This window comes from Bos indicus, chromosome 29, assembly GCF_029378745.1.
Source record: "Bos indicus isolate NIAB-ARS_2022 breed Sahiwal x Tharparkar chromosome 29, NIAB-ARS_B.indTharparkar_mat_pri_1.0, whole genome shotgun sequence".
Taxonomy (NCBI): domain Eukaryota; kingdom Metazoa; phylum Chordata; class Mammalia; order Artiodactyla; family Bovidae; genus Bos; species Bos indicus.
Window position 1 is genome coordinate 46459787 of NC_091788.1, and position 27618 is coordinate 46487404.

Consider the following 27618-nt stretch of genomic DNA (forward strand, 5'->3'; position numbering starts at 1 on the left):
GAGTGAGAATGGTTTTAAAAGCTCCCAAGTAATACTGATGTGCAACTAGGTTCTGGAACCACTAGACCACAGATTTTAGGAGCTACGTGTGGGTCTGTTACCTGTGAGCTTTGTCTATACCTCGATCCTACTTGGACATGACAGTAATGGGGAAAGATGGTATACATACATTATTTTTAGGTGCCTGAAGTCTGAACTTTAAAAAACATTTTTTAAGTGAATATTTTATAAAGTGAGAAACTTTTTTTTTCCTCTTGCTTCATGAGAATCCATCAACATATTGTGCTGAAACTTTGAGGTGTTCAGGGCTCTTAACAGCTGTGCTAAATGACCTTATCGTGCTGTGATTTTTGAGTTTTGTCATTTTTTCCCTCATCCTGTCAGTCAGCTGTCAATTCTGGTTTTAGATGCCAGCTTCATTATTACTATTATTTTAATGAAGGCCTGTTTTCAGAGAGAGAGCCCTGGATTGGTTTGCCAAATCTGCCCTTTGCAAGGCAGGAGAGAGGCAGATTGAATGCTAATCTTTTAACACGGTGACCCTTGCTTGCTACCACAGGGGGCTTGCCCGAACCCTGAACTCTAACCGGAGTGGGCAAGTGTTTTTCCCTCTGGGGAGATGTAGTGCAGTGAAAGAGAAATCCTTTTCTCTCACATCCTTAGAATACGGATGATCCTAATGTATTGAGTGGGATGAATGTTACTATAAAACTACAGATTTTTGCCAACTGAACGTTAGAAGTCTGGACGTATAAAAGGGAGATCCAGGAGATCTACTCCTTCGTCCTGAAATTTGGCCTATGGCTATGTGTCCGTGGGTTCGCAGAGAGTCGGCGCCACTGAGCGACTTTCACTGAGATGCCGAGAATGACAGGTGACCACTCCACCGTCTATTTCTTCTGTGTGAGTAGTTGCTAAGTCATGTCCGACTCTTTGAGACCCCATGGACTGTAGCCTGCCAGGCTTCCCTGTCCATGGGGTTCTCCGGGCAAGAATCCTGGAGTGGGCTGCCATTTCCTTCTCCAGGGGATTGTCCTGAGCCAGGACTGAACCCACATCTCCTGCATTGCAGGCAGGTTCTTTATCAAGGAGCCACCAGGGAAGCCTCTAAACCTGTCTGTTTCTGTTTTGCATGTATATTCATTTGAATTGTTTTTAAATTGCACATAAGAGATGTCATATAGTATCGTACGCGTCTCCGCCACTCTTGGCTGCCCTAAACCCAGTGCAGTGCTGTGGCACGGAGGTGGTGGGGACAGAGCATTACCAGGGAGATAATGGGATCATTCACAGAAAAGCCAGGAATGTTGCTATCTACATTTGTTTGATCAGCAAATATATTGAACCCTTACTCTGTCAGGAACAGTATCAGGGATTCACTCGTGAACAGGCACTTGAGGACCTGCCGCCTTGAGGGGAGGCAGCGCTGACAAGGGACGTCCTTTGTGTTGAGGCAGCTCAGCTTGGGAACTGAGTAGTGTGGCGTGAGCAAGCAGACTCCCGTGAGAGGCCCTAGAGGCTTCGAGGAAGGGGCTTGTAATGGTTAAAGTCTGTTGTCAAAGAGTGAAGTAGTTACACCTTTGTTTCTCATAGGTATTAAATAGTTAACTTCCACTTCCCTCTTTGGTTTGGTTTGTCTTAAAAAGCAATGCTGTTATTCTTCCTGTGTTCTTGCCTGGAGAATCCCAGGGACGGTGGAGCCTGGTGGGCTGCCATCTTTGGGGTTGTGCAGAGTCGGACACGACTGAAGTGACTTAGCAGCAGCAGCAGTGCTGGTGAAGCTGTTTTGTAATGACAGATAGGATTGACCTGTGTTGTCTTTTGCTCCATAGATGTTGGCTGTGACTTGATCAAACTTGAGAAGCTCATTTTCCCTACTGATCAGAGGCTTGGTGTAGATTCATGCTAAATGTCTTGAGTGTCCTTGAAATCCACGGTGCTTCCAGTGAGAATGGGTTTTTTTCTTGCTGCAGTCTGGATTGAGGTGACTGGAGATTTGTTTTTGTGGCCTTTTGACTTTGGCTTAGATTTAGTTGCCATGGGAACCCCCTTTCTTCCTCCCTCCCCCTTTATTTTTCTTTACTGGGAGGAGAGAGAGTTACTAGTCGGATCAATGCCCAGTTTGTTTCACGTTTTGGATGTTTATGAACTGACATCTGCATGTCAGGTAGATTGGCTGGGTGGTAAAGAAGCCAGTGAAAGGGAACCTTGGCGGGACTGGAGAGGCTTCCCACCTTAACTGGGATGCTTTTGTGTCTCAGGCTCACAAAGATCCAAGTAGAGGCGGTTTACTACTTCTCACTTCTGCTGGCTGGTGTTGACCAGCTTTATTATTAAGTATTAGTGAAGACTCCACAGTCGACTGATTTTATATAAATAGATTCGAATAGATTATGAACATCTTTCCCGATACAAAGAGACTCTGATTTTATACTTCTCGGCAACTCTGGAGAAAGGGTATTATTAATTCCAGAATTTCTTACAGAGGGAGTGTGTATTAACTTGGAATGGTCTGTGTGTCCCAGAGGCTGACTGCCATGAAATCTGGGGGCCCAAAGGAAAGATGAATGAGATTGGGTTTTTTTTTTTTTTTTGAAACAGTAAGAAGCAGCATGAAAAAGGTTGCAGAAAAGTAAAAAGACTGCAGAAATAAAAGTATGACTGAATGTTGAGTCAGACCTGGAGAAAGCTATGTGGATCGCTAGTGAGAGCCTAAAGTTCCCTGTACTTGTATGTAAATCTAAACACTAATGCAGTGAATTGGAGACACTGACGAGAAGGGGTGCTTGCCTGAGAACGCGTGGCGCCCTGAGACCCTGAGCGGGGCAGGTGAGGCGGCAGTTGTACTGGCCACTGAGGCACATGCTGGGCTGGCTTGCACTGTCCAGTGAGGCTTGGTCAGGAGACACTGGCTGGATCTTGGTGAAGCCTGGGCTTTCATTCTCCAGATGAGGCAATGGTGGGAGGAACATTGACAAGTATTGACTCCGTTGGCTGTTTGGCGCTTCCTTTCATGAGAATCATGGTTTTGGAGGTCATTGATATTAGAGAAAATTTAGGTCATGTGGGAGAAAGGGCCTGTAGGCAGCAGAGAAATCTCAGTTCCTGGGTGAGGCCTTAGGGTTTTGGTGGCCCCACTAGACCATAATTTTAAGTGTCAGTTGTTTCAACAATAACATAGCTGGAACTCACTGAGAGTTAAGAATAAATACAACATTGTAATCAATCAGCTATACTCCAATAAAAATTAAACAGTAAAGAATAAACATTTAACTTCTGAATCGGTGTTTTGCTGTGTTTGTCGTTGTCGTAGATGAGGGGTAGTGCCTCCTGGTTTCATTTTGTTGACAGAGATACACAGGGTTTCTGTTGCCTCTGGGCAGTGGGCAGTTCACAGCTGCCTCAGCTGCCTTCCAGGAGACCCAGTCCCTTCTGATTAAGCACCACCCTTTGAATGATCCCCGACCCCCGCAACCGTGGACCTTGTGTCCTCGGTTTAGTATTACACTCACAGATGATACAGCAGCTGTGCATTTGGCACCTATCATAGGTATACTATGTTAAACTAAGGGAGTTTTCTCAGATAATACCCGTTCTCTGTTCTCAGGTCAGAGTATCTTGTGGAGGGCAAGAGGGCAAAGGATCTAAAATAGCTGACTTTGAGTTCTGGCTCCCAGTCTTCCAGCTGTGTAATCATAATATTAGATGACATCTCGGTTCCTTAGTTTCCTTATCTGTGAAATGAATATTAAATGTGAACTGATTAGTACAGTGCCTAGTACACAGTAATATTTGTTTGGGTATTATTATTGTTATCAGCCTTCTTGCTAGTAACAGTGAAATAAGGTCAGAAATGACTAATAAAGCTGCAGGGAAACGCCCTGAGGAAATGGAGCGGAATGCTATGGTGGAGGGCCTTGGAGGTGTGACTGGGTGCTCTGAGGAAGCCTGGGGGTGGTGAAGCAGGGCAGGGCAGGGCACAGAGTTAGGTGGTGGTGTCCCCGCCCCCCAAGTTTGCATTATTTTATACAGATTTTACTTGCTAAGATGTGACTCTTCTTTTTTTTTTTTTTTTTACTGTGGTGAGAGTAGAGATGATAAATTTGAGGTTTTGTTGAGTCGGACACAGCTGAGCACGCAAGCACGTTCTGAAATATTCGTCTTTAAGATCTCTCTCTCTGGTGCTGGAGGACAGTATAAAAAACTTTGCTTTGGAGTCCCTCGTGTTATATAGAGCCATATTTTTTCAATGTTCTGTGCTGTGAGATAATCACACATGTCTTGAAGGATCACTTTTTTTTTCCTTTTGTTTTTTGAACTTTTATTTATCTTTGTACTCAGCTGTGTGGCATGTGGGATCCTAGTTTCGCGGCCAGGGATCAAACCCAAGCCTCTTGCAGTGAAACCGTGGAGTCTTAACCACTGGACTGCCAGGGACGTCCTTGAAGGATTGATGATTGGCTCTTTTAAATGTTGCTCTTAATTTGTTAACAAATTGCACATTATAACCAGACAGCTGTGCTCTGTAAAGGGCCAGTTAATGAATACGTTGGGCTCTGCGGGCTCTGTGGCCACTCAGTTCTGCCTCTGTGGTGTGAAGGCAGCCATAGTCAACACGTGAACAAATGAAGCTTCTCATAGAGTTTTCTTTACAAAAAGAGATGGTGGGCTGGGTTTGACCTGTCTTGTTCTAACCTATTTTTTTATTTTAATTTTTAATGGGATGGTACATTCCAAGCGTCTGTATCGGCATGTGTACAGATATTGAATGTTAAGACCACCAGTTTAAGTGACGGACTGTGGCGTTACCTTTGGCTTCCTGTATGACCCCCCCCTGCCCATTCCTCCCTCTTCTCACCTCCCTTAAGCAGGGCTGCCCTGCGAGTGTCATTTTGTTGATTAACTTTATGGTGTTAGCACCCGTGAATGTATCCTTTTATCCTTACATAAAGTAATTTAGTTTTTGCATGTCTTTGTATAAATTGAATCATTTTGTTGTGTAACTCACCCTCTCTCCTCTTACTGCTTTTTGAGATTCATTTGTATGTTTGAGTACTTAGGCACTAAGACATATGTTGTGATGCTGACTACATTAGTAGTGAGCCAAAAAGACATTGTCATTGTCCCTGTCCTCGGGAAGTTACATTTTAGTGGAGAAAGACGGTTAACAGGTGAGTCAGAGATGGCAGCTGTCATGGGTGGTACAGCTGGGAGCAGAGTCAGCTGGGAGTGGCTGGGTGGGGGCTGTGTGCAGATTGGATAAGGTGGTCAGGATGGGCCTTCCTGAGACCTCTGAACATCAGCAGGTGGGGGTGAGGGACGGGGAGTCTTTAGGCAGAGTCCAATATGCGTGTGGTGCTAAGAAGGGTTGTAGCTGGTGTGTTGGGGAGACAGAGGCCAGCCTGGTGGGGTGGGAGCCATTCATGCAGGCCAGGGTTAGGATTTTGCCTTTTTCTGTGAATTAGATGGGAAGTCATGGAAGTGTTTTAGGTAGTGGTGTGACATGAGATCTGCTATATGGTTTTAAAAGGTCCCCTGAAACTGTGTTAAGAAGAGTTGTCTCTCTGGTGCCAAGGACCCTCCGGAACAGTGACGGCAGCTTGAACTGAAGGGGCACAGGGGTGGCAGTGAGGGTGTGGATGCTGGATGCCTGTGGACGATAGAGCCGCCAGGATTTGCTGGCAGATTGAACGTGGCTGAGAGAGCAGGCTGAAGGTGCTCCCTACCGACCAGAGCTTTCTGCTTGTGGTCGAGATTGTGGGCAGCACCTGTTGTTGAAGTAAGGTCAAGAGTTGGGGTCCAGACCCGCTGCTCTTGTGAAACTCCAGAGAGCCTCCTGGAGCCACGTGGGGTGAAGGTGTTCGGAGTGGAGGGGAGAGGTCTGGCTGAAGACAGATGTGAGAGCGTTCAGTGTTCTCTGACACTTAGAAGTCCTTGATGCTGAGTGAGTGTAGGGTGAGGGCCGAGGCAGCGAGCAAAAGTGGGCCAGGCAGTTTCCGGTCGAGGAGGAGCAGGGGGGCCTTGAATCTCCGAAGTCAGGGGAGGGGTCTTCCAGGGGGAGGGAGTGAGAGTCCCCGCGCAGTGCTCCTGCCGTGCCCTCGAGTGGCCTGAGGGCCCCGGCTTGTCCTGTGGCTTCGGTGGCACATGAGTCATCGATGGTCTCGATGGGAGCAGTCCGCACGCGGTGGTGTGGGGAGGGCTTGGGAGGGAGGCTTCCCGAGGGCTTGAGAGCAGAGGGCGCAGAGGAAAGCCCTTTCATGGGCACTTGCCACAGCGCTAAAGGGAGAGTTGGGACCATGAGAAGGCTTTGTTGAGATGGCGAAGTTACAGTGTTTTTGTATTACTGGTGGGAAATGATATCTGTACAGAACGCACACCTGATGACATGCATTTGCTGGGAAGGAGACAGGGAATGGACCCACGGGGAGCGTCCCCCGGCTCTTGCTTGGTGAGAGGACGGAGAGCAGACTTGGGGAGCTCGCATGGTGGGAGCAGGACTGTTTTCTTTCTTTTTTTTTTTTTAATTCACTTTATTTGTTTTGGCCGTTCTGGGTCTTTGTTGCTGCTCGGGCTTTTCTCTAGTTGGGGCGAGGGGGGTCTGCTCTGTATACACAGGCTTCTCGTGGCAGAGCCCAGGCTCTCAGATTTGCGGGCTTAGTAGTCGGGGTTCGCAGGCTCCGTAGTTGTGGCGCACAGGCTGAGTTGATCTTCCTCGACCAGGGAGTGAACCTGTGTCTCTTGTGTTGGCACGTAGATCCTTTACTACTGAGCCACCAGGGAAGCCCAGGACGGTTTTCTTCTAAGTGAAACAGGAAGGAGTTATCAGTCAGTGAAAATGAGGGTGAGTAGGGCCTGGAGAATTCCACGGACTGTATAGCCCATGGGGTCGCAAAGAGTCGGACAGGACTGAGCGACTTTCACTTTCAGGGGCAGGTGGTCTGTGAGGAGAAAGTGCCGGAGTATTCTATGGAAAGAAAGAATGTAAATGGATCTGCAGTGTGGAATGGGCTCCTCGGGGGAGCCAACCTAGTTTAAAGTGGAAAAAAGCGGTTGTGCTCTTCTTCCTGGGACTAGAGTAGGCAGTGTTGCAGTTGTGGTTTCCGCACGCAAGAGTGGCAGAGCAAGAGAAGGCCACTGCTGTGTAAGGTAGAGAGCTGGTGGGGCCTGCTCTGTGGTGCGGGGCTCGGCTGGTGCTCAGTGGTGATCTAGACAAGTGGGGTCCTGGGTGGGGGGTGCTGCATGTGTACATGTAGCTGAGTCACCTTGTAGAGCAAGCAGAAGTGAACACAGCGTTGAAAAGATCTATACTCCAGGTGAAAAAGAGAGAAGGGAAAGGGGGTGTTTATAATGGTGAGGCCTGGACTTGAACCTGGGAAGGGAGGGAAGTGAGGCCCTGCAGATAATGAGTTTTGGCTACATTGATGTGTTTAGTTGCCAAGTTGTATCAGACTCTTTTGCGACCCCATGGGAGACTGTAGCCTTCAAGGCTACTCTGTCCATGGGATTGCCCAGGCAAGAATACTGGAGTAGGTTGCCTTTTCCTTCTCCCGGGATCTTTCCAACAGGGATCAAACCTACGTCTCCTGCATTGGCAGGCAGATTCTGTACCACTGAGCCACCTGGGAAACCCATGTTGATGTGTGTAATTGTCGTTTATTCCTTTTTGCTTCTGTGTTCTTTTTCAGACTGAATATATTTCATTTTATATTCTTTGTCCTATCCTTACGGGATAGGATTGTTTCCAGTAAAGAACAATATGGCTTTGGACAAGTGCAAAAAACATTTCTGCAAGGTATAAAGCCTGGAGAGACTTAGAATTGCAGGGTGGTGGGACCTGTAGAGTTTGAACCTTGGTTAAAAGTAACTGGACTTTAGTTAGACGTGCCCTCCTGCCAGCACTGGTGTTCCACATCTTTGCCAGCTCTTGGTACTGTCAGACTTTTTTATATTTGTCAGATTGGTGGTTATGACCTTACATCTTATCAGTTCCTAGTTTTATTGAGATGTAACTACATGTTACAGTTTACCCATTTAAAGGGTACAGTCTAATAGGTTTTAGTGTGTTCAGAGAATTGTGTAATGATCACCACAATCTAATGTTTAGAACACTTCACCATCCTAAAAAGAACCCTTGTACTTGTTAGCGGTGACTCTGTTTCCACCTAACCCCTGGGCAGCCACTAATGGACTTTCTTACGGACTTGACGATTCTGGACGTCTCATGTAGATGGAGTCATACCCTATGTGGTCTTTGGTGACTTGCTTCTTTTGCTCAGCATGTGTTCAGGGTTTATCCTTGTAGCATATTTCAGTATTAGTGCTCTGTTGCATTTGAGCACATGGACATGCCGTTATTTATCCATTCGTAAGTTGGTGGATGTTTGGCTTGATTCCACTTTTTGACTGTTACCAACCATACTGCTGTGAGTGTTTGCCTATGAGTCTTTGGAGGGACGTAGGTATTTATTTCTCTTGGTGTGTACTCAGAAGTGGAATTGTTGGGTAATGTTCCTGTGTTTTAAAATTTTGAAGAACGACCAAACTGTTTGCCAAAGTGACTGTACCATATTACATCTCACCAACACCATCCCAGGGTTCTAATTTCTCCACGTCCTCACTAATATATATTCTTTTCCGTTTAGAAACAATTCACAGCCGTGTTAGTGGGTGTGAAGTGTGGTGTATCATTGTGGTTTTCCCTTTCCTGAATGACTAATATTGTTGAGCATCTTGTCATGTATGTATTGGCTGTTTGTGGATCTTTTTTAGAGGAAAGTCTATTCAAGTAGTTCTTTGCCCACTTTTATTTATCACTGCATGGTTTTAATGTTCTTTTTTCAAATTACTAACGAAGTTGAGCAATCTTTTTTTGGCTATTTAGATTTCTACTTTTGTGAAATACCTGTTATGTCTCTCTTTTTTTCCTGTTTATTATTTTTTCTTCTTGAGTTTGATTTTTCTTATTTGTAGGAATTCTTATATATTCTGATTCTTATTATCTTTGTGACAAATATCTTTTCCCAATTTGTGAATGTTTTACTGTGTTTATGGGATTTTTTTAAAAGGTGTTTAAAAGGACAAAAATGGATTTTAGTATTTTCCAATCTTCTTCTGTCCTTTATACTACTCAGGTAGAAGAGGAAATAGATTTTTTGGTTTATAGGTAGTTGTCTTTTTAAAAGTTTTATATTCTTTTCTTTCTACAAATTTTGCGTATTTTTTGTTAGATTTATTCTTTGGTTACTTTTTTTGTTGCTGTTGTAAATTATTTTTTTAAGTGAAAAATTTCTATTTGTTGGCAAATGAAAATGCAGATGACTTTGTATGTGGCTATTATATCTAGTAGCTTCTCTAGCTTGATAATAATTTGCTTGTGGACTCTTGGGGTTTTTGTGTAGATAATCATCTCATCTATGAATAATGACAGTTCATTTCTTTCCAGTCCTTTTATTGTTTAATATATTTTACTCTAGTCTTACTGTGTTGCTGCATGGCAACCATCACCAGTGGAGAATATAGATGGTCGTGGCGGGCATCCTTATCACAGTCCCAGTTTTAAGGCAAATGCTTTTATCTTTTACCATTGCGTGTGTGGATACTTTTTTTTTCTTTTAACAGGTTGAGGAAGATTTCTTCAACCTTAGTTTACGGAGAATTAAAAAAAAAAACAGCTCACAAGTGGGCACTGAACTTAACTGAATGCATTTAAAATTTTTCACTTATTTACTTCCTCTTGGCTGTGGTGGGTCTTGCTTTTCTAGCTGTGGCCAGTGGAGCAGCTGCTCTCTGTGGTGTGTGGGCGTCTCTTGTCGCACACCAGGGGCTCTAGAGCGTGTGGGGCCTCAGTTCCCTAACCAGGGGTCAGACTCATGTCCCCTGCATTGGCAGGCGGATTCTTAACCACTGGACCGCCAGGGAAGTCCTAATTGAATGCATTTTCTACATCTGTCGAGATGATGATATGAAAGTTTTTCCAACTTGATAATGATGTATTCTTTTTAAAAAAGGTTTTTTTGCTTTGTTTTTGTTATATATGTTTTTGTATGTTTCATGTTTTTGTTGTTGTTTTTCTGTTTGTTTGGGGCTTTTTTTCTGGCCTTTCCATACTTGTGGAATCTTAGTTCCTCAACCAAGGATTGAATCTGGGCCCCAGCAGTGAAAAGTCCTAACCATTGGACTGCCAGGGAATTCCTCCCACCCCTTTTGTTTTTAATTTGCTAATATCTCAGGATTTATGTATCTATGTTTATTGGTAAGAATGATCTCTAATTTTCCTTTTTTGTTGTATCGGCCTTATGAGTTTTGTTATCAAGAGTATTCTAGTCTCATAAAATAAACTGTGTTTCCTCCTTTTTATTTTCTTAGAGGGTTCATAAGTAAAATTAGGATTATTTGTTCCTTCAGTGTCTTATAAAACTTGCCTCTAAAACCATAAGGGTGTGGTGTTTTCTGTCTGAGATTTAAAAATTATTGATTTGATTGCTTTAATATTTATAGGATCATTAGAGTCTTTTCTTTTTCTTGAGTCACATTTGGTAATTTATGTTTTTCTAAAACTCATTTTGTCTGAATTTTCAGTTATATTGGAAGAAAATTATAACTTCTTATTTTTGGAATCTGCCTGACTTGTAATTAATTATTAATATTTAATTTCTTAAACAGGATTCTTAGGTCCTTAATTTTTAGCATGCATAATACGTACTTATATATATGTAAATAGAGTAGTAATTACCCTTTAAATAACACTTTTGCTGTGTAGGATTTTTATCTTTCAGTTCTGAATATATTCAGATAATATATTCAGTCAATTTCATTTTGACTTCTTTCTGACTTAGAGGTTTAGAAAGTACATTGAAAAATCTTGATGTGCGTGTGTATATGTATCTTTTAAGTTTTGTTACTGATTGCTAGCATACATTGTGCTCATAATGTATGAGCATAATGTGATGCTTATTCTTTGAAATTTGTTGAGGCTGTTTTAACGGCATCTAGTTAGTGGCAAATTTTTATTCCACGTGTGCTTAAGAAGAATGCGTTTCTAATTTTAAGGTCAGGTTTCCCCGTGTCTGTTAGATGAAGCACATTAACTGGCGTCTCATTCAAACTAGTGTCCTTAACTAATACCGGCTGCTTGTTCCCTTGGGTACAGAGAGGGCGTTGTAAGCTCTCCTCGTGCTGGAGGGCTTGCTGGATGCCGCGGCTCTCCGTCTCTGCCTCATCTTTATAAGTTAGAGTTGCTTCTGGTGACTCGCACAGTGTGTCATTCTGTAGTGAATCTTTGTTTCTAGGAACATTTTTTCCACTCAAATGCATTTTGTCGGATATTGGCATAGCTGTACCAAGTGACTTTTAATTAATGTTTGCCTGATAAGTATTTTTCTGCTTCTTAAGTGTAGTCTTTGGGTGTGCCTTTTGAAAGCAGCACACAGCTGGATTGCATTTTCATTATTCGACTTTTCGTATTTCAACTAATTTACATTAATTGTGATTGAAGTATTTGGTTTATTTCTACTATGGTATTTTTGCTTTCTAACTGGGGTTTTTTCCTTATCTTTTTCTTTTCTTGCCTATGTATTGTGGGATTTTTTCCCCCTTAATTCCTGTCTACTCTTTTTGCCTGTACTCAGTAAGAGATTAGACACTTCTGGTGATCTTAGACATTTCATATTTAACCTAAGTGAGGTGAAGTCACTCAGTCGTGTCCGACTGTTTGCGACCCCATGGACTGTAGCCTACCAGGCTCCTCCATCCATGGGATTTTCCAGGCAGTAGTACTGGAGTGGGCTGCCATTTCCTTCTCCAGGGGATCTTTCCGACCCAGGGATCGAACCCTGGTCTCCCGCATTGTAGACAGACGCTTTACCAATTGATATCTTTATCCTTATAAGAAACTTTTGAATGCTTTTAGTCTTGTGACCTTCCTGATTTAGGTGCATCTGCTGCCCAGTTTTCATCTTGCTGCTCTTAAAATCCTACAGATGGGGCATTACAAAAGAATGCTGTCATTCTTGAAAGGCGTTTGGCCTGCTACCTAGTTCTAGGCTGATGGTTGTTTTCATTGTTTTCCCTGAGCGCTTCGACAGTATTTCCTGTCTTTTTCCACTTGTTATTGTGATTAATTATAAATGACTTGTCAGTTGTTCCTCCTCCAGGAGTCTGAGATATTCTGTACCTAATGTGCTCTTCATGTTGACAAGTCCAGCAGGTACGTTGTCTTTTTTTATTTTTAGGTTGCTGGTGTTGGTTTGCTCTTTTGGTGTCTTGCTGCTTTTAAATAATCAAGTACCAGATACTGTTTTGGATATGTCTCAACCAGTATTCAAAAAAACTTTAAAAATTACAAGTAAAAGGGGATATTCATTTTACCTAAGAGCTGGCAGATGTGATTTTTTTCTCCATCCTTTAAATGGAGTGTCAGTAAAGAATTTCTTAAAGATTTTCTGCTCTTCCATGTTGGTTGGCTCATTTTGGGGCTTCCCAGATGGCGATAACGGTAAAGAATCCACCTGCCAATGCAGGTAGATGTAAGAGACAAGGATTCGATCCCTGGGTGGGGAAGACCCCCTAGAGGAGGAAATGGCAAACCATTCTAGTATTCTTGCCTGGAGAATCCCATGGACAGAGGAGTCTGGCAGGCTGCAGCCCATGGGGTCACAAAGAGTCAGGCATGATTGAAGCAGCTCATTTTTATATCCAGAAATGGAAAAGATTTCCAGAATAAGTTACCTTTTTGAAACAAGATCATTTTGATTGCTAGAAAACATTTATGTGAACCTTAAATGCAACTCTAGCCAAGTATAGAACACCAAAAACAATCTGGAAAAGGGATGTGGACCAAAATAGATTACCGGCCAAATCTGTCTTTGGGAAATGGAAAGAGTGGAGTTCAGCATTTAGAGTACTTGGCCTCTCCTGGGGGAGAGGAGGGATGGTTTCATACTTGTTGGTATTTCTTTATACAAAGTCTTTTCTTATTCCAGCTAATCAGTGAGAAGAGAAATGGAGGGACATAGCTAGTGTAGGCTGCGGAGGTTGGAACTCCCTTTGTGAGGCTGGTTAGCAAGCCTTATAAACTAAGGAAGGGTTAAGGGGTTTGGTGTCAGCACTGCTGACCCTAGGAGTAAGCAGTTAATTGCTACTTTTAGGCCTTTCCTGGTAATTTTCAGTGATGCCAAGGAGTTTGAAATGCACAGGCATTATAACTACTGTTTTCATCAACTTTCAAAAAATGAAGTTTGATAATCTTCTAGGGCAATGAGGAAAGAATGAGAAGGGATTGTAGGGGCACAGGGCAGAGAGAGCGTGCCGGTTTAGCAGAATTGTTGTGAGAATTAAGGATAAACATTACCGGGCATGTTTGTGTTTATTCCCTGAAAAAAGAAGAGTCCATTCCTGCCATGTACCATATTGTCAGGCCTAAAAATTTTTCAGCTTTTGGTGGCAGTTACTGTTGAATTGCCTCTCGATTAGTGTAAACCTTCAGCAGCCTGCCCTTGCTCATGTACCCACCTTACCCTTGTTCATTGTTCAGTCACTAAACCGTGTCCAACTCTGCAACCCCATGGACTGCAGCACGCCAGGCTCCCCTGTCCTTCATTATTTCCCAGAGTTTGGTCAAACTCATGTCCATTGAGTTGGTCATACCAGCCAACCATCTTGTCCTCTGTCACCGCTTTCTCCTCCTGGCCTCAGTCTTTCTCAGCTTCAAGGTCTTTTTCAGTGAGTCGGTTCTTTTGCATCAGGGGCCAAAGTATTGGAGCTTCAGCATCAGTCCTTCAGTGAATATTCAGTGTTGGTTACCTTTAGAACTGACTGGTTTAGAATCCCTGCTGTCCAAAGGACTCTGAAGAGTCTTCTGTGCACCACAGTTCAAAAGCATCAGTTCTTCAGCACTCAGCCTTCTTGATGGTCCAGCTCTCATGTCCGTACGTGACTGTTGGGAAAACCGTAGCTTTGACTATACAGACCTCTGTTAGCAAAGTGACGTCTCTGCTTTTTAAATATGCTGTCTGGGTTTGTCATAGCTTGCCTTCCAAGGAGCAAGCATCTTTTAATTTCATGGCTGCAGTCACCATCCACAATGATTCTGGAGCCCAAGAAAATAAAATCTGTCACGGTTTCCCCTTTTGCCCCATCTGTTTGTTGTGAAGTGATTGGGCTAGATGCCATAATCTTAGTTTTTTTGAAAGTTGAGTTTTAGACTAGCTTTTCCACTCTCTTTTTTCACCTTCATCAAGAGGCTTTTTAGTTCCTCTTCACTTTCTGCCTTTAGGATGGTGTCATCTGCATATCTGAGGTTATTGATATTTTTCCCAGCAATCTTGATTCTAGCTTGTGCTTCATCTAGCCCGGCATTTTGCATGATGTACTCTGCATATAAGTTAAATAAGCAGGGTGACAGTATACAGACAATATACTCCAAATTATTTCGCTTTCTGAGCTCCAGCTTCTTCTATGTAAAATGGAAATAATATTAATTCTCTTTTTGCAATTAAAGGTTAACTTTGGGTGATTTGAATTTGTACGAATTTTTTTTTCCGTGAGTTTATTAATGTAGAAATGATAAACTTTCATAGAACAAGTGATATGGCAAAGCTGACTTTGTTAATGATTAATACCTTATTTTATGAAATCTCTTACTGGCTTTGGTTTTGAAATCTTGACTGGTGGTAGAATGTTGTGAAATTTTCTTTTTTACTCTTTTGCCATTTTTCTGTTTAGAGGTCTTAGTTTAAAAAAATTGGTTAATGTGTGATTATATTTACTTTGAAAAAATAAAAACAGGTGAGACTGAAGTCTCTCTTGCTCACCTTCCCTCGACCCTCTTCTGTCTTCTGCTGTTAATCGTTTTTTTTGTCTGTTTTCTTGATTTTCTTCTGTTTGTGTATTTATTTGTGTGTTTATAGAATGGGCAGCCCAGTGTTAGGCATACACACTTTTTTTTTTAATCGTTTATCACTTTTCATCGACTCCCATGCAGTACACAGAGATCTGCCTCCTTTTTAATTACTTATATGAAGGTGTTTTAATAGCCATTTCCCAGACCAGTGGGCTTTAGATTTTTTTTTTTCTATCACAGACAGTTTGACTTGCCTTTAGTTTCTTACAATACAGTACTTCGAACTTAGAAGCTTTTCAGAGTTTCGTGTTTGGTACAGAAATAGGTAAAACACTGAATTATAAGCTGGATTTTTTGCTTTTGATCTTTCTATATAAAGTACAACTGTTAAACAGTGGATGGAGACCTTGTTTTAGAAAGCTTTTCTCTTTCCTTTTCAAATGATGTATGACATGCATGATGTTTTTAAGCTCTATTGTAATGAAAAATTATTTAGCAGATCTTTTTTGCTACAAAAATGTATAACACAAATTTACATTTTAACCATTTTTAAAAATTAATAAACTTTATTTCACGGAGCAGTTTTAGGTCCACAGCAGAATTGAGCCAGCAGTACAGAGCCAGAAGCCCACATGCTCCTCGTCTCCCCACGTGCCCCTCCAGCCTTGTGAATGTACACTGACACGTCATTGTCACTCAGAGTCCACAGGTCACGTTAGGTTCAGTCTTAGTGTTATGTGTTCTTTGAGTTTAGACGTGTGTAATGGCATATATCCACCAGTAGTCTACAGAACACTGCTGCCCTAAACGTCCTCTGTGCTTTGCCTGATCATCCCTGCCTCAGACTTAACCCTTGACAACCACTAATCTTTTTAATGTGTCTCTAGTTTTGCCTTTTCTAGAGCGAAATACAGTAGAGATCATACAGTATTGTAGCCTTTTGAGACTGGCTTCTTTCACTTAGTAATATACAATTAGGTTCCTGCATGTCTTTTCACTCCTTAAGAGCCCATTTCCTTTAGTGCTGAGTAATACCCATTGGTTGTGCCACAGTCTGTCCATTCTACCTGAAGGCTGTCTTGGATGCCTCCAAGTTTGGGCAGTTATGAAAAAGCTGGTGCAGACGTCTGTATGCAGGCTTTTGTGTACACATAAGTTCTCAGTGCAGTTGAGTAAATAGCATTGAGCATGATTGGTCTCATAGAATGAATTAAGAAGTATTCCTTCTGTTTCTATCTTCTGAAAGAGACTGTAGAGAATTGGTAAAAATTTTTTTTCTTTAACTGTTTGGTAGAAATCACCAGTAAACCCGTTGGGACATGATGCTTTCTGTTTTAGAAGGTTATTCGTAAGTGATTCAGTTTCTTTAATAGATACAGCCCTATTCAAATTGTCTTAGGTGCGCTGTGACAGATTGTATCTGTCAAGGAGTTGGTCCATTTCATCCAGGTTATCAAATCCATGGCTATAGAGTTGTTCATAATACGCTTTTATTAGCCTTTTGTTGCATGTGAGATCTGTAGTGATTCCCCTCTTTCATTTCTAATGTTAGTAATTCAGGTCTTTTTTCCTTAGTCTGGCAAAAGTCTTCCTGATTTTATTGATTTTTTGGGGAAGGGGTGGGGATACTCAGCTTTTGGGTTTGTTGATTTCCTCTACTGATTTCTTGTTTTATTTTCTGCTCTGATTTTTATTATTTCAGTTTCTGCTTAGTTTGGAATTAATTTGCTCTTCTAAGGTGAAAGCTTAGATTATTGATTTTAGATCTTTCTTTTTTGATATGTGCTTTCAATTCTATAAATTTTAATCTAAGCAATGTTTTTTGCATCCCCCTAATTTTAATAAGTTGTATTTTCATTTTGTTCAGATATTTTTAAAGTTTCTCTTGAGAATTTTTTCTTTAATCCATGCATTTTTTAGAAGTGTGATTTGTAATCTGAAGTACTTTGGGTTTTGCCAGCTGTGTTTCTGTTGCTGACTTGGTTTGATTGCATTGTGGTCTAAAGGCAGACATGGTATGCTTTTTGTTCTTCGTTTGTGAAGGTGTGTTTCATAGAACACGCTCTGTCCTGGTGCGTGTTCCATGTGTATTTAAGAAAGTGTAACTTGCTGTCGTTGGATGCAGTAGTCCATGCATATCAACTGTATACAGTTGATTTGATTGATGGTGCTGTTGAGTTCTGTTTTGTCTGTACTGATTTTCTGATGGGTGTATCTGTTTCCGATAGAGGAGTAGTAAAGTCGCTAACTGTAAAAGTGAGTTCATCTATTTCTCCTTGCAGTTTTATCTGTGTTTAACTTGTTTTGATTGTTAGGTGTTGTTAGGTGCATAGCATTAAGAATTGTTATGTCTTCTTAGAGTATTGGCCCCCTTTTCATTTTGTAATGGCTTTTTTGCCCTGAAGTCTTCTCTTTCTGAAATTACTGTAGCTACTCCCACTTTGTTTAATTAGTGTTAGTATGGTACAGCTCCATTCCTTTACTATTAGAGTGTTGGGTTTCTGTATTAAAGTGGATTTCTTGTAGACAATATATGCTATACCTGGGGGTAGGTTTTTATTTTCTGCGTTTATCTTGCTCGTGTTGGCTGAGATTCCTGATCTGTGGTTTGGTGTCTGCTACTACTTTGGGGAGATTCTTGGTCATTATTGCTTCCAGTGTTGTTCTCTTCTCTCCCTTCTCCTTCCAGTAGCCCGTTACATGTATCTTAGACCTTCCATAGTTTCCCGTGGCTCTTGGATGTTCTGCACCCCTCATCCCCATTTTTGTCTTTTCTCTTTGCTTTTCCATTTTGGAAATTTAAGGTGTCACATCTTCAAGCTCAGAGTTTCTTTCCTCAGCTGTGTTCAGTCTGCTAACGAGTCTATCAAAGACATTGTCCGTTTCTGTTAGTGTTTGGTCTGAAGCATTTCTTTTGATCCTTTCTTCGAATTTTTGTTTTGATTGTTTTTTATCTTATTGCATGTTGTCTCCCTTTTCCATTAAAGCCCTTAGCTTTTCTGTTCTGATAATTCCAGCGTGTCTGGCATACATGACTTTTTTTTGTTTTTTGGTTGGGGGCACAGCACATGACATGTGGGATTCTAGTGCCCTGACCAGAGATTGGACCTGCACCCCTACAATGGAACCGTGGAGTCCTAACTGTTGGACCCCCGGGAAAGTGCCCTGTAAATGACTGCTTCTGATGCTTGCTCAGGCTTTTCAAGCTACTTTTTGCCTTAGTATGCTTTGCAGTCTTTCTGAAAGGCAGACATGATACACTGGTAAAAGGAAATGTGAAGAGCGGACCTTGGGAAGCGCAGTAGAGTTGTCTCGGGGATGGGCGTGTCCTGCAGTGCTGCGCGGCCTCAGTCTTGGTGAGCTGTGACCTTCACCGGTGCTTCTCTGCTTTTTCCCCTTCTCAGGTGGTGCGGGATGGCTAGCGTGGTCTGGAGTTGTGTGCTCCCCTTTCCTCACGCAGAAGGTTAGAGGGGCTGGAGCTGGAGATTCCCTTCCTCCAGGTAGGTTAGGTTCCGGTGAAACCCCAGCGGGTTAGGCTCTGGGAAATAGTTGTTTTTTCTTTTTTTTTTTTGAAGGTGAGCTTTGTTAAGGATTGAATGTCCTGATGTTTCAAAAAAAAAAAAAAGTTCTTTTCCCCCTCCCAGAAACAGGGGAGGGGAAAAGCCTACCCACGCACCCACTGAAGGACGTTTTGGTTGCTTCCACGTATGGAAGAAGCTGCTGTAAACATCTGTATGCAGGTTTTTGTTCGTGTTTTCAGCTCCTCTGGGTAAATACCAAGGAGTGATTGCTGGATTATATGGTAAGAATGTCTTTAGTTTTGTATGAAACTGCTGAACTGTCTTCCCAGTGCCTGCACCATTTTGCACTTTGATCAGCAAGGACTGAGAGTTCCGGTGGCTCCACACCTTCCCCAGCACTGGGGTGGGGGGGGTGGTCAGCCTTGTGGACTTTGGCCATTCTAACAGGTGTGTAGTGGTATCATATTGTTTTCATAATTTGCATGTTTTTGTGACATAATGATGTGGATCACACCATTTTTAATGACTGTATTTCATTGGATAGATAAAAGGACCTTGGGGTAGATAAAACCTCTGTTACTCAGGTTCCGTGTATTGTGGGTGACCTGGTCGTTTGTCCTAGGGTGGTGCCCACAATGTCCTATGACCTCTGGATTTGGATGTTTCTCTCTTTTTTCCCCCCGTTATTAACTCTTTGGACATTGTTATATATAAGACTTTTAACTCAGGATGAACACCTTAGGATGAACTCAAAGCAACGTAATTGGGTCAAGGAATGTATAGATTTTAAAACCCTTTGATATCTGTGGCCAGAAAATTAGTTTATACTTTTACCAGCAGTTCCATCTAATTTTATATTAATGTATGTTTAAAGTCCTTTTTTATTAGGGGAAAATTTTAACATCCACAAACATAGAATAGTATAATGAACCCTCAGGTAATCAGCTCTAGCCCCATAAACCTAAGGTCAGTGGTGTCCCGCCTAATCCTTCAGTCCCCACATCTCTCCTGGACTCGTACTGGTTTAAATCTCTATTGAAGTGTGATAGAAATACAGAAGAGTGTACACCATAAATGGGTTTTCAGTCTGAAACCCACCTTGGTACCTGGGTCCCAGGCATCTCCTTTGTCCACTTTCAGTCACACTGTCTGCTGAGGGCAGCCAGGGTCCTGATACTTAGCCAGGTTGACTAGCTCTGCCGAGTCTCGTTCCTTCCGTAAATCTATGGTATGTTCACGTGTGTCTGAGCTTTTCTCTTGACATTGTGTGTGGGATTGTTGGGGATATACCTGGAGGTGACATTGCTTGGTCGTAGAGGTGTGCGTGTGTTCCACTTTGGAAACCTGTGGCTGCCTCTGCTGAAGCCGCGGTACCAGGTGACATCCCCCAAGCGTGTGCGAGGTCCATTGACTCCATCCGCTCGAGTGGCTCCTCTTTCATCCTTTTCATTTTACCTACACTCCTCGCTGTGTGGTGATGCATACAGTAGCTGTAACTTGGGCTAGTGAAGTCAAGTACATTCTCATGCCTTTTTTGGTCAGTTAGTTTATTTTATAAAGTTTTATTCACGTATTGTTGATTTATGTGTTAATTTGCTGTACCACAAAGTGATTGTTTTATACACATGCACACACATGTCCTTTTTAATTTCATTTATTTACTTATTTTTGGCTGCACCGTGAAGCATGTGGGATCTGAGTTCCACGAACAACTATTGAACCCCTGCCCCTGCAGTGGGAGCGTGGAGTCTTAACCACTGAACTGCCAGGGAAATCAAAATATCTTTGTTCTTTTCCATCATGGTTGATCACAGCATGTTGAATATGTCTCCCTGTGCTCTACAGTAGGACTCTGTTGTTTATCTGTCTTATGTATGATAGTTTGCATTGGCTGATGCCACACTCAGTCCTCCCCGCGCCCTGGCCGTACCATAGTTATCCTTTTGTAATGAATGCGCTGTGCTTAGTTGCTCAGTTGTGTCTGACGCTTTGGGACCCCGTAGATGGTAGCCTGCCAGGCTCCTCTCCATGGGGAATTCTGCAGGCAAGAATACTGGAATGGGTTGCCCTGCCCTCCTTCAGGGGATTTTCCCAACCCAGGGATCGAACCCAGGTCTCTCTGCATTGCAGGCAGATTCTTTACCATCTCAGCCATCAGCTAAGCCCAAGAATACTGGAGTGGGTAGCTTATCCCTTCTCCAGCAGATCTTCCCGACCCAGGAGTTGAACTGGGGTCTCCTGCATTGTAGGTGGATTCTTTACCAGCTGAGCTACCCGGGAAGCCTTTTTTTTTTTTTTTCCCTTTTCAATGAAGAGTGATATTTACGTCTCCTCTTTTTTTTGTTGCATTATCGGTTTTATCTTGTTAGCTCTCTGTTGATTCATAACAGTTACCCCTAAACCTAGCGGCTTATGACAACGGTAAACATTTATTATCTCATAGTTTCTGTGATTTAGGAACTTGGAAGTGGCTTGGCTGGGCTGTTTGGCTTGGATGTCATCAGCCTTCCAAGGAGGATCCTTCCCAAGGTGGCTCATTTTCATGCCCAGCAAGTTAGTCCTGGCTGCGGTGGGGAGGCCACAGCTCCTTTTCATGCAGGCCTTTGTCCTGATGCCTCAGTGTTCTGTCCTCAAGACATGGTGACTGACTTCCTCCTCAGAGAGAAATAGCACCAAGTGGAAGCTATGGTTTTTATGACAAGACCTTAGAAGTCTTGTGGCATTTAATTTTGTCATACTCTGTTTGTTAGAAGAGAGTCACTTACCTTGTCCCACCTTGGACAGTGAAGTTCCGTTTTCTGAAAAGTGTCAAAGAGTTTGTGGACAAATTTTCACACGCTACGCTTGGTAGGATTTGTTTTATTCTGGATATGAATTTTTCAGGAGATATAAATATGGTGAATATCTCTGCCTACTCTCTGGGTTGTCATTGTGTCTTTCGAGGCAGAGGAGTTAATATTGATGTAATTCAGTTAATTTTCCCTTTATGGTTCGCTGAAAACTCCCACAAACTAGTTGCCTGATACTATCCAGTGCCTAGTCAGAGTTGAAATTTTCAACTGTCTCAAATACGGTCATTTTTATATGTAGAGTTTTCTAATATTTTCAAATTGAGATCCAATTAAAACAATTAAAACACCTCCCCCTGCACCTCTTGCCACCTGTTTGTGGGGACCTGGATTTTTGTCTTGTGTCCCCGCAGAGCTCTCTGTCTTGTAAGCAGGTAGTTGTAAGTTTCTGTGTTTGGGCGGTAAACTGGACTGTAGTTTCATTGGCGTTTCTTCTTTTGGTTGTGATTGATCGCTGGAGGTTTACTGTGGACCCAAATTGAAATTTTTAAAGGGCTTCCAGCCTGACTCACATAGAAATTCATTCAGAGTATAGTCCCATACTGTGTCTTGAAATGTGCTGTGTGTGTGTGAGGCCGTCAAGAATGCGTGTTCTCCGAAGGAGACCTCATGCTGACTGGAGGAAGCCTTCCCCTCTGAGGGTGCCACCCTCTCTGGTAGTTCAGATGCCACGGGCATAACGTAAGGTGGTCTGACACATCTTTGTGGGGGTCCAAATCCTCCCCTCCAGGGCTTTTGTTTTCTTTGTTTTTTCACTGGTTATTGGGATACAGCACTGTGTTACTTTCAGGCGTGCAGCATAGTGATTGGACGTTTAAATACGCTAAGTCCCTGTGTGCAAGCTTCCATCTGTGAACTGCGAAAGGTTCGAGCGCTTGTCTGCCCGTGTCTGGTGCAGTGTCCCGTGCGTGTCTGCACCAGCGGCTGTGCTGTGAGTGCCTTACAGTACTGCGTAGGGTACAGCGGTGCAGTTTCAAGCCCAGGGTGTCCGGAAGCGGGCGGCAGAGCAGCGGTGGTGTAGCCAGTGCTGCTCAGAAGAGATTTATGACACAGGAAATGGCAAGGAGATTTTCTTTGTTTGAGGAGGTGCGGTGAGCTTTTGAGTCATAGGCCCTGAACATAGAATGGTCCCCAAGAGTTGCAGCCGCCGCTCAGATGCAGTCCAGTGCTGCCGTGTCACCTGTGACGAGGAAAGGGACCACTACCCAGACATCACTGGGTAGTTTCTTCAGGACGGTAGATAGAACTGAATTCAGTAGGGAACCAGCACCTGTGCATCAGATGCCATGCGCATCAGGCAGGAGTGACCCCGCAGCTCACCCTCTGTCTCCTGATGCGGACGACCCTGCGGCTCTGCCGTCCCCCACCCCCCTCCCTCCTCCAGGCAGTAGCTCTTCTTGCCCATTCATTCAGTGCCAGCTGTTGTACTGTACTACTGGACGCTTGAAGATACTGTACTGCGAGGTTAGAGATGTTCTTTATTTTTTGTGTTTGTTTGCTTTTTATGTATTGTTTGTGTGAAAAGAGTTTTGCACTATTACAGTACAGCACTGCATAGCTGCTTATGCTAGTTGGGTGTCTGGGCTGACTCTGTTGGGCTTATAAACAAATTGGGCTTACAGACGTGTTCTTGGAACAGAACTCATTTGTATGTGGGGGACTTACTGTACATTTTAAGATGATCACTACCCACCTGTTATTTATTAGACTTTCCATGTTAATAACCACCTACTTGTTTCTTTTCCTCTTGTCCTGTCCACTAGCTTTCCTGCTCTCACAATGATCTTTTGAGTTGTGATGACTAATGTTTTGAGGGTTGATGACTCAAAGTCTTTTTAGGCCATCTTGATTTTCCAGTCTTTACCAGTTTATATCTTTCCCTTCTGATAGAAAATTTAACAATGGAAAATTTTAAAAATTAATGATATAATTAGAATGATTGTTAGAGAAGTAGACAGTATTTCTTAAAATTCATGTGTGTGTAAAGTTGTTTTCTTAACAGTTCTGAAATTGATTAGAAGGAGCTAGGTAGGTAAAACACTTTATATGTGTTCTTTTAATTATGTATTTGTATAAATTCAAATGATGTTTTATTGTAAAAACGCAAAATATGAGAAGCAAGGAAGGCCTTTCTCTGATCCCATGTTATGGGTTTTCCTTCCTAAAAGGGCAGCAGTGAGCCCATGACAGCACCAGCTGGGAGTTGTGACACATGACTCTGGTGGGCTCTGAAGAGCAGGTCTCAGTAAGTATTCGTTGAATTAAACAACAAAAAAAGTAAAGTTGTTTTCCTAATAAAAATTGTACTTCAAAGTGTGGTTCAACTTCTGGTAAGAGGTAAAATTTTCCATCTTTCGTTTTTAAATGAGTGTGCATAAAGGGTAGTGATTGTTGGCCATAACGCCTCCAGCAAATATCTGGGTGCCCACCCAGTGCCAGGCCTGTGCTTTCTAGACTTTGGTCACATGTGATTAAAATGATGGCATGCTGGTGCCCTCAGTGAATCAGGACAGTGTCTCCGAGATACAGAGCAAGCAGCATATGTAGTCATAAGTTTTCTAATGGCCTCATGAAACGGCAACAGGTAAAGTTAATTTTAATGTATTTTAACCCAGTAATACAAAATAATATCATTTCAGCATGTCATACAAAATTATTAATGAGGTATTTTCACTTCTTTTTGTACTCAGTCTTTGAAGTCAGCTGTATTTTATACATGAACACTTCTGCGTTTGAACTAGCCATGTTTCATGTGCTCCAAAGCCTGGCACGGCTGCCGCAGTGGCCCTGTAGGGCAGATTATCATCAGTGTCTTCACTGCTCACACAGAGGGGCAGGGGACACGGACTAGGAACTGAGGTAAACGGTGGCTTAAAGGGGCAGAGGAGCCGCAGGGGGATAAGTTAGGAAGCTATTTCTGTCCTCTGGGTGGTGGCCAGAGAAGCTGGAGAAGGGGAGGCGCGAGGAAGATGGAGTTGACACAGTTTTGGTGAACTGGATGTTGAGGGAAAGAGGAGTCTACCCCAGCTGGGTGTGCCTTTTCTGGGAGGGGCGGACGTGGTGAGAAAGGGTTTGTTAGGTGATTGGTGTGTGATAGAGAGCAAAAGCCTGTTTAGGAGAGATTAAATTTAATATGCTTACAAGACATCCAAGGGCAAACGGGTGCCTGTGTTTGAGGTGCAGAGATGGCCTTAACCAGTTTTATAAATTTGAATCTCATCTGTGTTTATAGAGGTATATTTAAAAACCTGAGGAAATGGCTTCATTTATTCAACAAAGCCCTTTGAAAAAGATTTTCCCCAAGTCTTGTTTGAGTTGCTGCAGCGATAGTGTGAATAGAACAAGTGGAAACTGACACCCTGAGCACTGGCGTCAAGCCGGGAGAGTGTACCTAGGTCGTGTCCCGTCTGAACCCGGTGGGAACCTCTGCCTTAGAGGACACTGAGAGGCGGCCAGTGAGAAAACAAGGAGGCTGTGCTCTCAAAGAAGCCGAGGAGAGACTGTGTCAGTAAGGAGGGTCCAGCAGTGAAGAGTTCGGACTGCTCTGAGAGCAAAGCTGAGACTGGGACAGAAGAGATCTGCTGAGAGCAGCCCCATCGGGAGGCGCTGGCAGCTTGAAGAGGCAGTTTCAGTTGAGTGGCACAGACAGACACCAGAGTGGACTGAGGTGAAGAGGGGATGCTCTGTGGCAAAGGGCTCCTCTTCTGTTACGTTTAAAGAACCACTACAAATCACTGAGAAGACAGGCCCAGCAGAAAAACAACAAAGGATATAAACAGACAGTAGGAGAAAAGTGAAGTATAAATGGCTCTTAGACAAAAACAGCGCTCCCAAGAGAAGAGGATGCTGGGCACGGGTGTTAGGGGCCAGGCGGGGGCTGGTGGGAGTAGCCATGGCCGCCGGGGAGAGCCCTTGGACTTTGTGTACCTAACCGGAAATGGGCCTTGTTTAATCCAGCAGTTCCACTTCTGGAAACTCTGGCATTTTACAACAGAATGGGAAAGACTAGAGATCTCTTCCGGAGAAGGCAGTGGCACCCCACTCCAGTACTTTTGATCTCTTCAAGAAAATTAGAAATACCAACGGAATGTTTCATGCAAAGATGGGCTCGATAAAGGACAGAAATGGTATGGACCTAACAGAAGCAGAAGATATTAAGAAGAGGTGGCAAGAATACACAGAAGAACTGTACAAAAAAGATCTTCATGACCCAGATAATCACGATGGTGTGATCACTCGCCTAGAGCCAGACATCCTGGAATGTGAAGTCAAGTGGGCCTTAGAAGGCATCACTACGAACAAAGCTAGTGGAGATGATGCAGTTCCAGTGGAGCTATTTCTAATCCTGAAAGATGATACTGTGAAAGTGCTGCACTCAATATGCCAGCAAATTTGGAAAACTCAGCAGTGGCCATAGGACTGGAAAAGGTCAATTTTCATTCCAATCCCAAAGAAGGGCAATGCCAAAGAATGCTCAAACTACCGCACAATTGCACTCATCTCACACACTAGTAAGGTAACGCTCAAAATTCTCCAAGCCAGGCTTCAGCAATACATGAACCGTGAACTTCCAGATATTCAAGCTGGTTTTAGAAAAGGCAGAGGAACCAGAGATCAAATTGCCAACATCCACTGGATCATGGAAAAAGCAAGAGAGTTCCAGAAAAACATCTATTTCTGCTTTATTGACTATGCCAAAGCCTTTGACTCTGTGGATCACAATAAACTGTGGAAAATTCTGAAAGAGATGGAAAATTCCGAAACAGACCACCTGACCTGCCTCTTGAGAAATCTGTATGGAGGTCAGGAAGCAACAGTTAGTAGTCTCTTATGATCCTTTGTATTTCTGTGTTGTCTGTTGTGATCTCTCCATTTTCGTTTCTAATTTTATTGATTTGATTTTTCTCCCTTTGTTTCTTGATGAGTCTGGCTAATGGTTTGTCAATTTTATTTATCCTTTCCAAGAACCAGCTTTTGGCTTTGTTGATTTTTGCTATGGTCTCTTTTGTTTCTTTTGCATTTATTTCTGCTCTAATTTTTAAGATTTCTTTCCTTCTACTAACCCTGGGGTTCTTCATTTCTTCCTTTTCTAGTTGCTTTAGGTGTAGAGTTAGGTTATTTATTTGACTTTTTTCTTGTTTCTTGAGGTGTGCCTGTATTGCTATGAACTTTCCCCTTAGGACTGCTTTTACTGTGTCTCACACGTTTTGGGTTGTTGTGTTTTCATTTTCATTCGTTTCTATGCAAATTTTGATTTCTTTTTTTTTTTCTTTTTTGATTTCTTCTGTGATTTACAATTATGTAAAGTTTAAAAAATAAAATAAAATTAATTAAATATTTCTTTTAAAAAAAAAAAAAAGGAAGCAACAGTTAGAACTGGACATGGAACAACAGACTGGTTCCAAATAGGAAGAGTACGTCAAGGCTGTATATTGTCACCCTGCTTATTTAACTTATATGCAGAGTACATCATGAGAAACGCTGGACTGGAAGAAGCACAAGCTGGAATCAAGATTGCTGGGAGAAATATCAATAACCTCAGATATGCAGATGACACTACCCTTATGGCAGAGAGTGAAGAGGAACTAAAAAGCCTCTTGATGAAAGTGAAAATGGAGAGTGAAAAAGTTGGCTTAAAGCTCAACATTCAGAAAACGAAGATCATGGCATCCGGTCCCATCACTTCATGGGAAATAGATGGGGAAACAGTGGAAACAGTGTCAGACTTTATCTTTTTGGGCTCCAAAATCACTGCAGATGGTGACTGCAGCCATGAAATTAAAAGACACTTACTCCTTGGAAGGAAAGTTATGACCAACTTAGATAGCATATTCAAAAGCAGAGACATTACTTTGCCAACAACGGTCCGTCTAGTCAAGGCTATGGTTTTTCCTGTGGTCATGTATGGATGTGAGAGTTGGACTGTGAAGAAGGCTGAGCGCCGAAGAATTGATGCTTTTGAACTGTGGTGTTGGAGAAGACTCTTGAGAGTCCCTTGGACTGCAAGGAGATCCAACCAGTCCATTCTGAAGGAGATCAGCCCTGGGATTTCTTTGGAAGGAATGATGCTAAAGCTGAAACTCCAGTACTTTGGCCACTTCATGTGAAGAGTTGACTCACTGGAAAAGACTCTGATGCTGGGAGGGATTGGGGGCAGGGGGAGAAGGGGACAACAGAGGATGAGATGGCTGGATGGCATCACTGACTCGATGGATGTGAGTCTGAGTGAACTCCGGGAGTTGGTGATGAACAGGGAGGCCTGGCGTGCTGTGATTCACGGGGTCGCAAAGAGTCGGACATGACTGAGCGACTGAACTGAACTGAAAAATTGAAAACTAAATGGTCATCAGTGGCGCCCTGGTTAAATCACCTGTAATGTAAAGGAAAGTCAGTATCAGATAAAACATTT

The 27618-nt window shown here is 42.8% G+C and overlaps 2 protein-coding genes across 2 annotated transcripts in view; both read left to right on the plus strand.

Annotated features, from left to right (window-relative positions):
* The window catches only part of LOC139180687 (skin secretory protein xP2-like), a 41579-nt gene that overhangs the window by 4548 nt on the left and 9413 nt on the right, over positions 1-27618 (plus strand). The window contains exon 4 of the mRNA XM_070782810.1: positions 18244-18339. Within this exon, the coding sequence (XP_070638911.1) occupies positions 18244-18307 (64 nt within the window). The 3' untranslated portion in view covers positions 18308-18339. The remainder of the gene's footprint in view (positions 1-18243; positions 18340-27618) is intronic.
* Positions 1-27618, plus strand: part of PPP6R3 (protein phosphatase 6 regulatory subunit 3) — a 125252-nt gene that overhangs the window by 3116 nt on the left and 94518 nt on the right. The window lies entirely within an intron of this gene.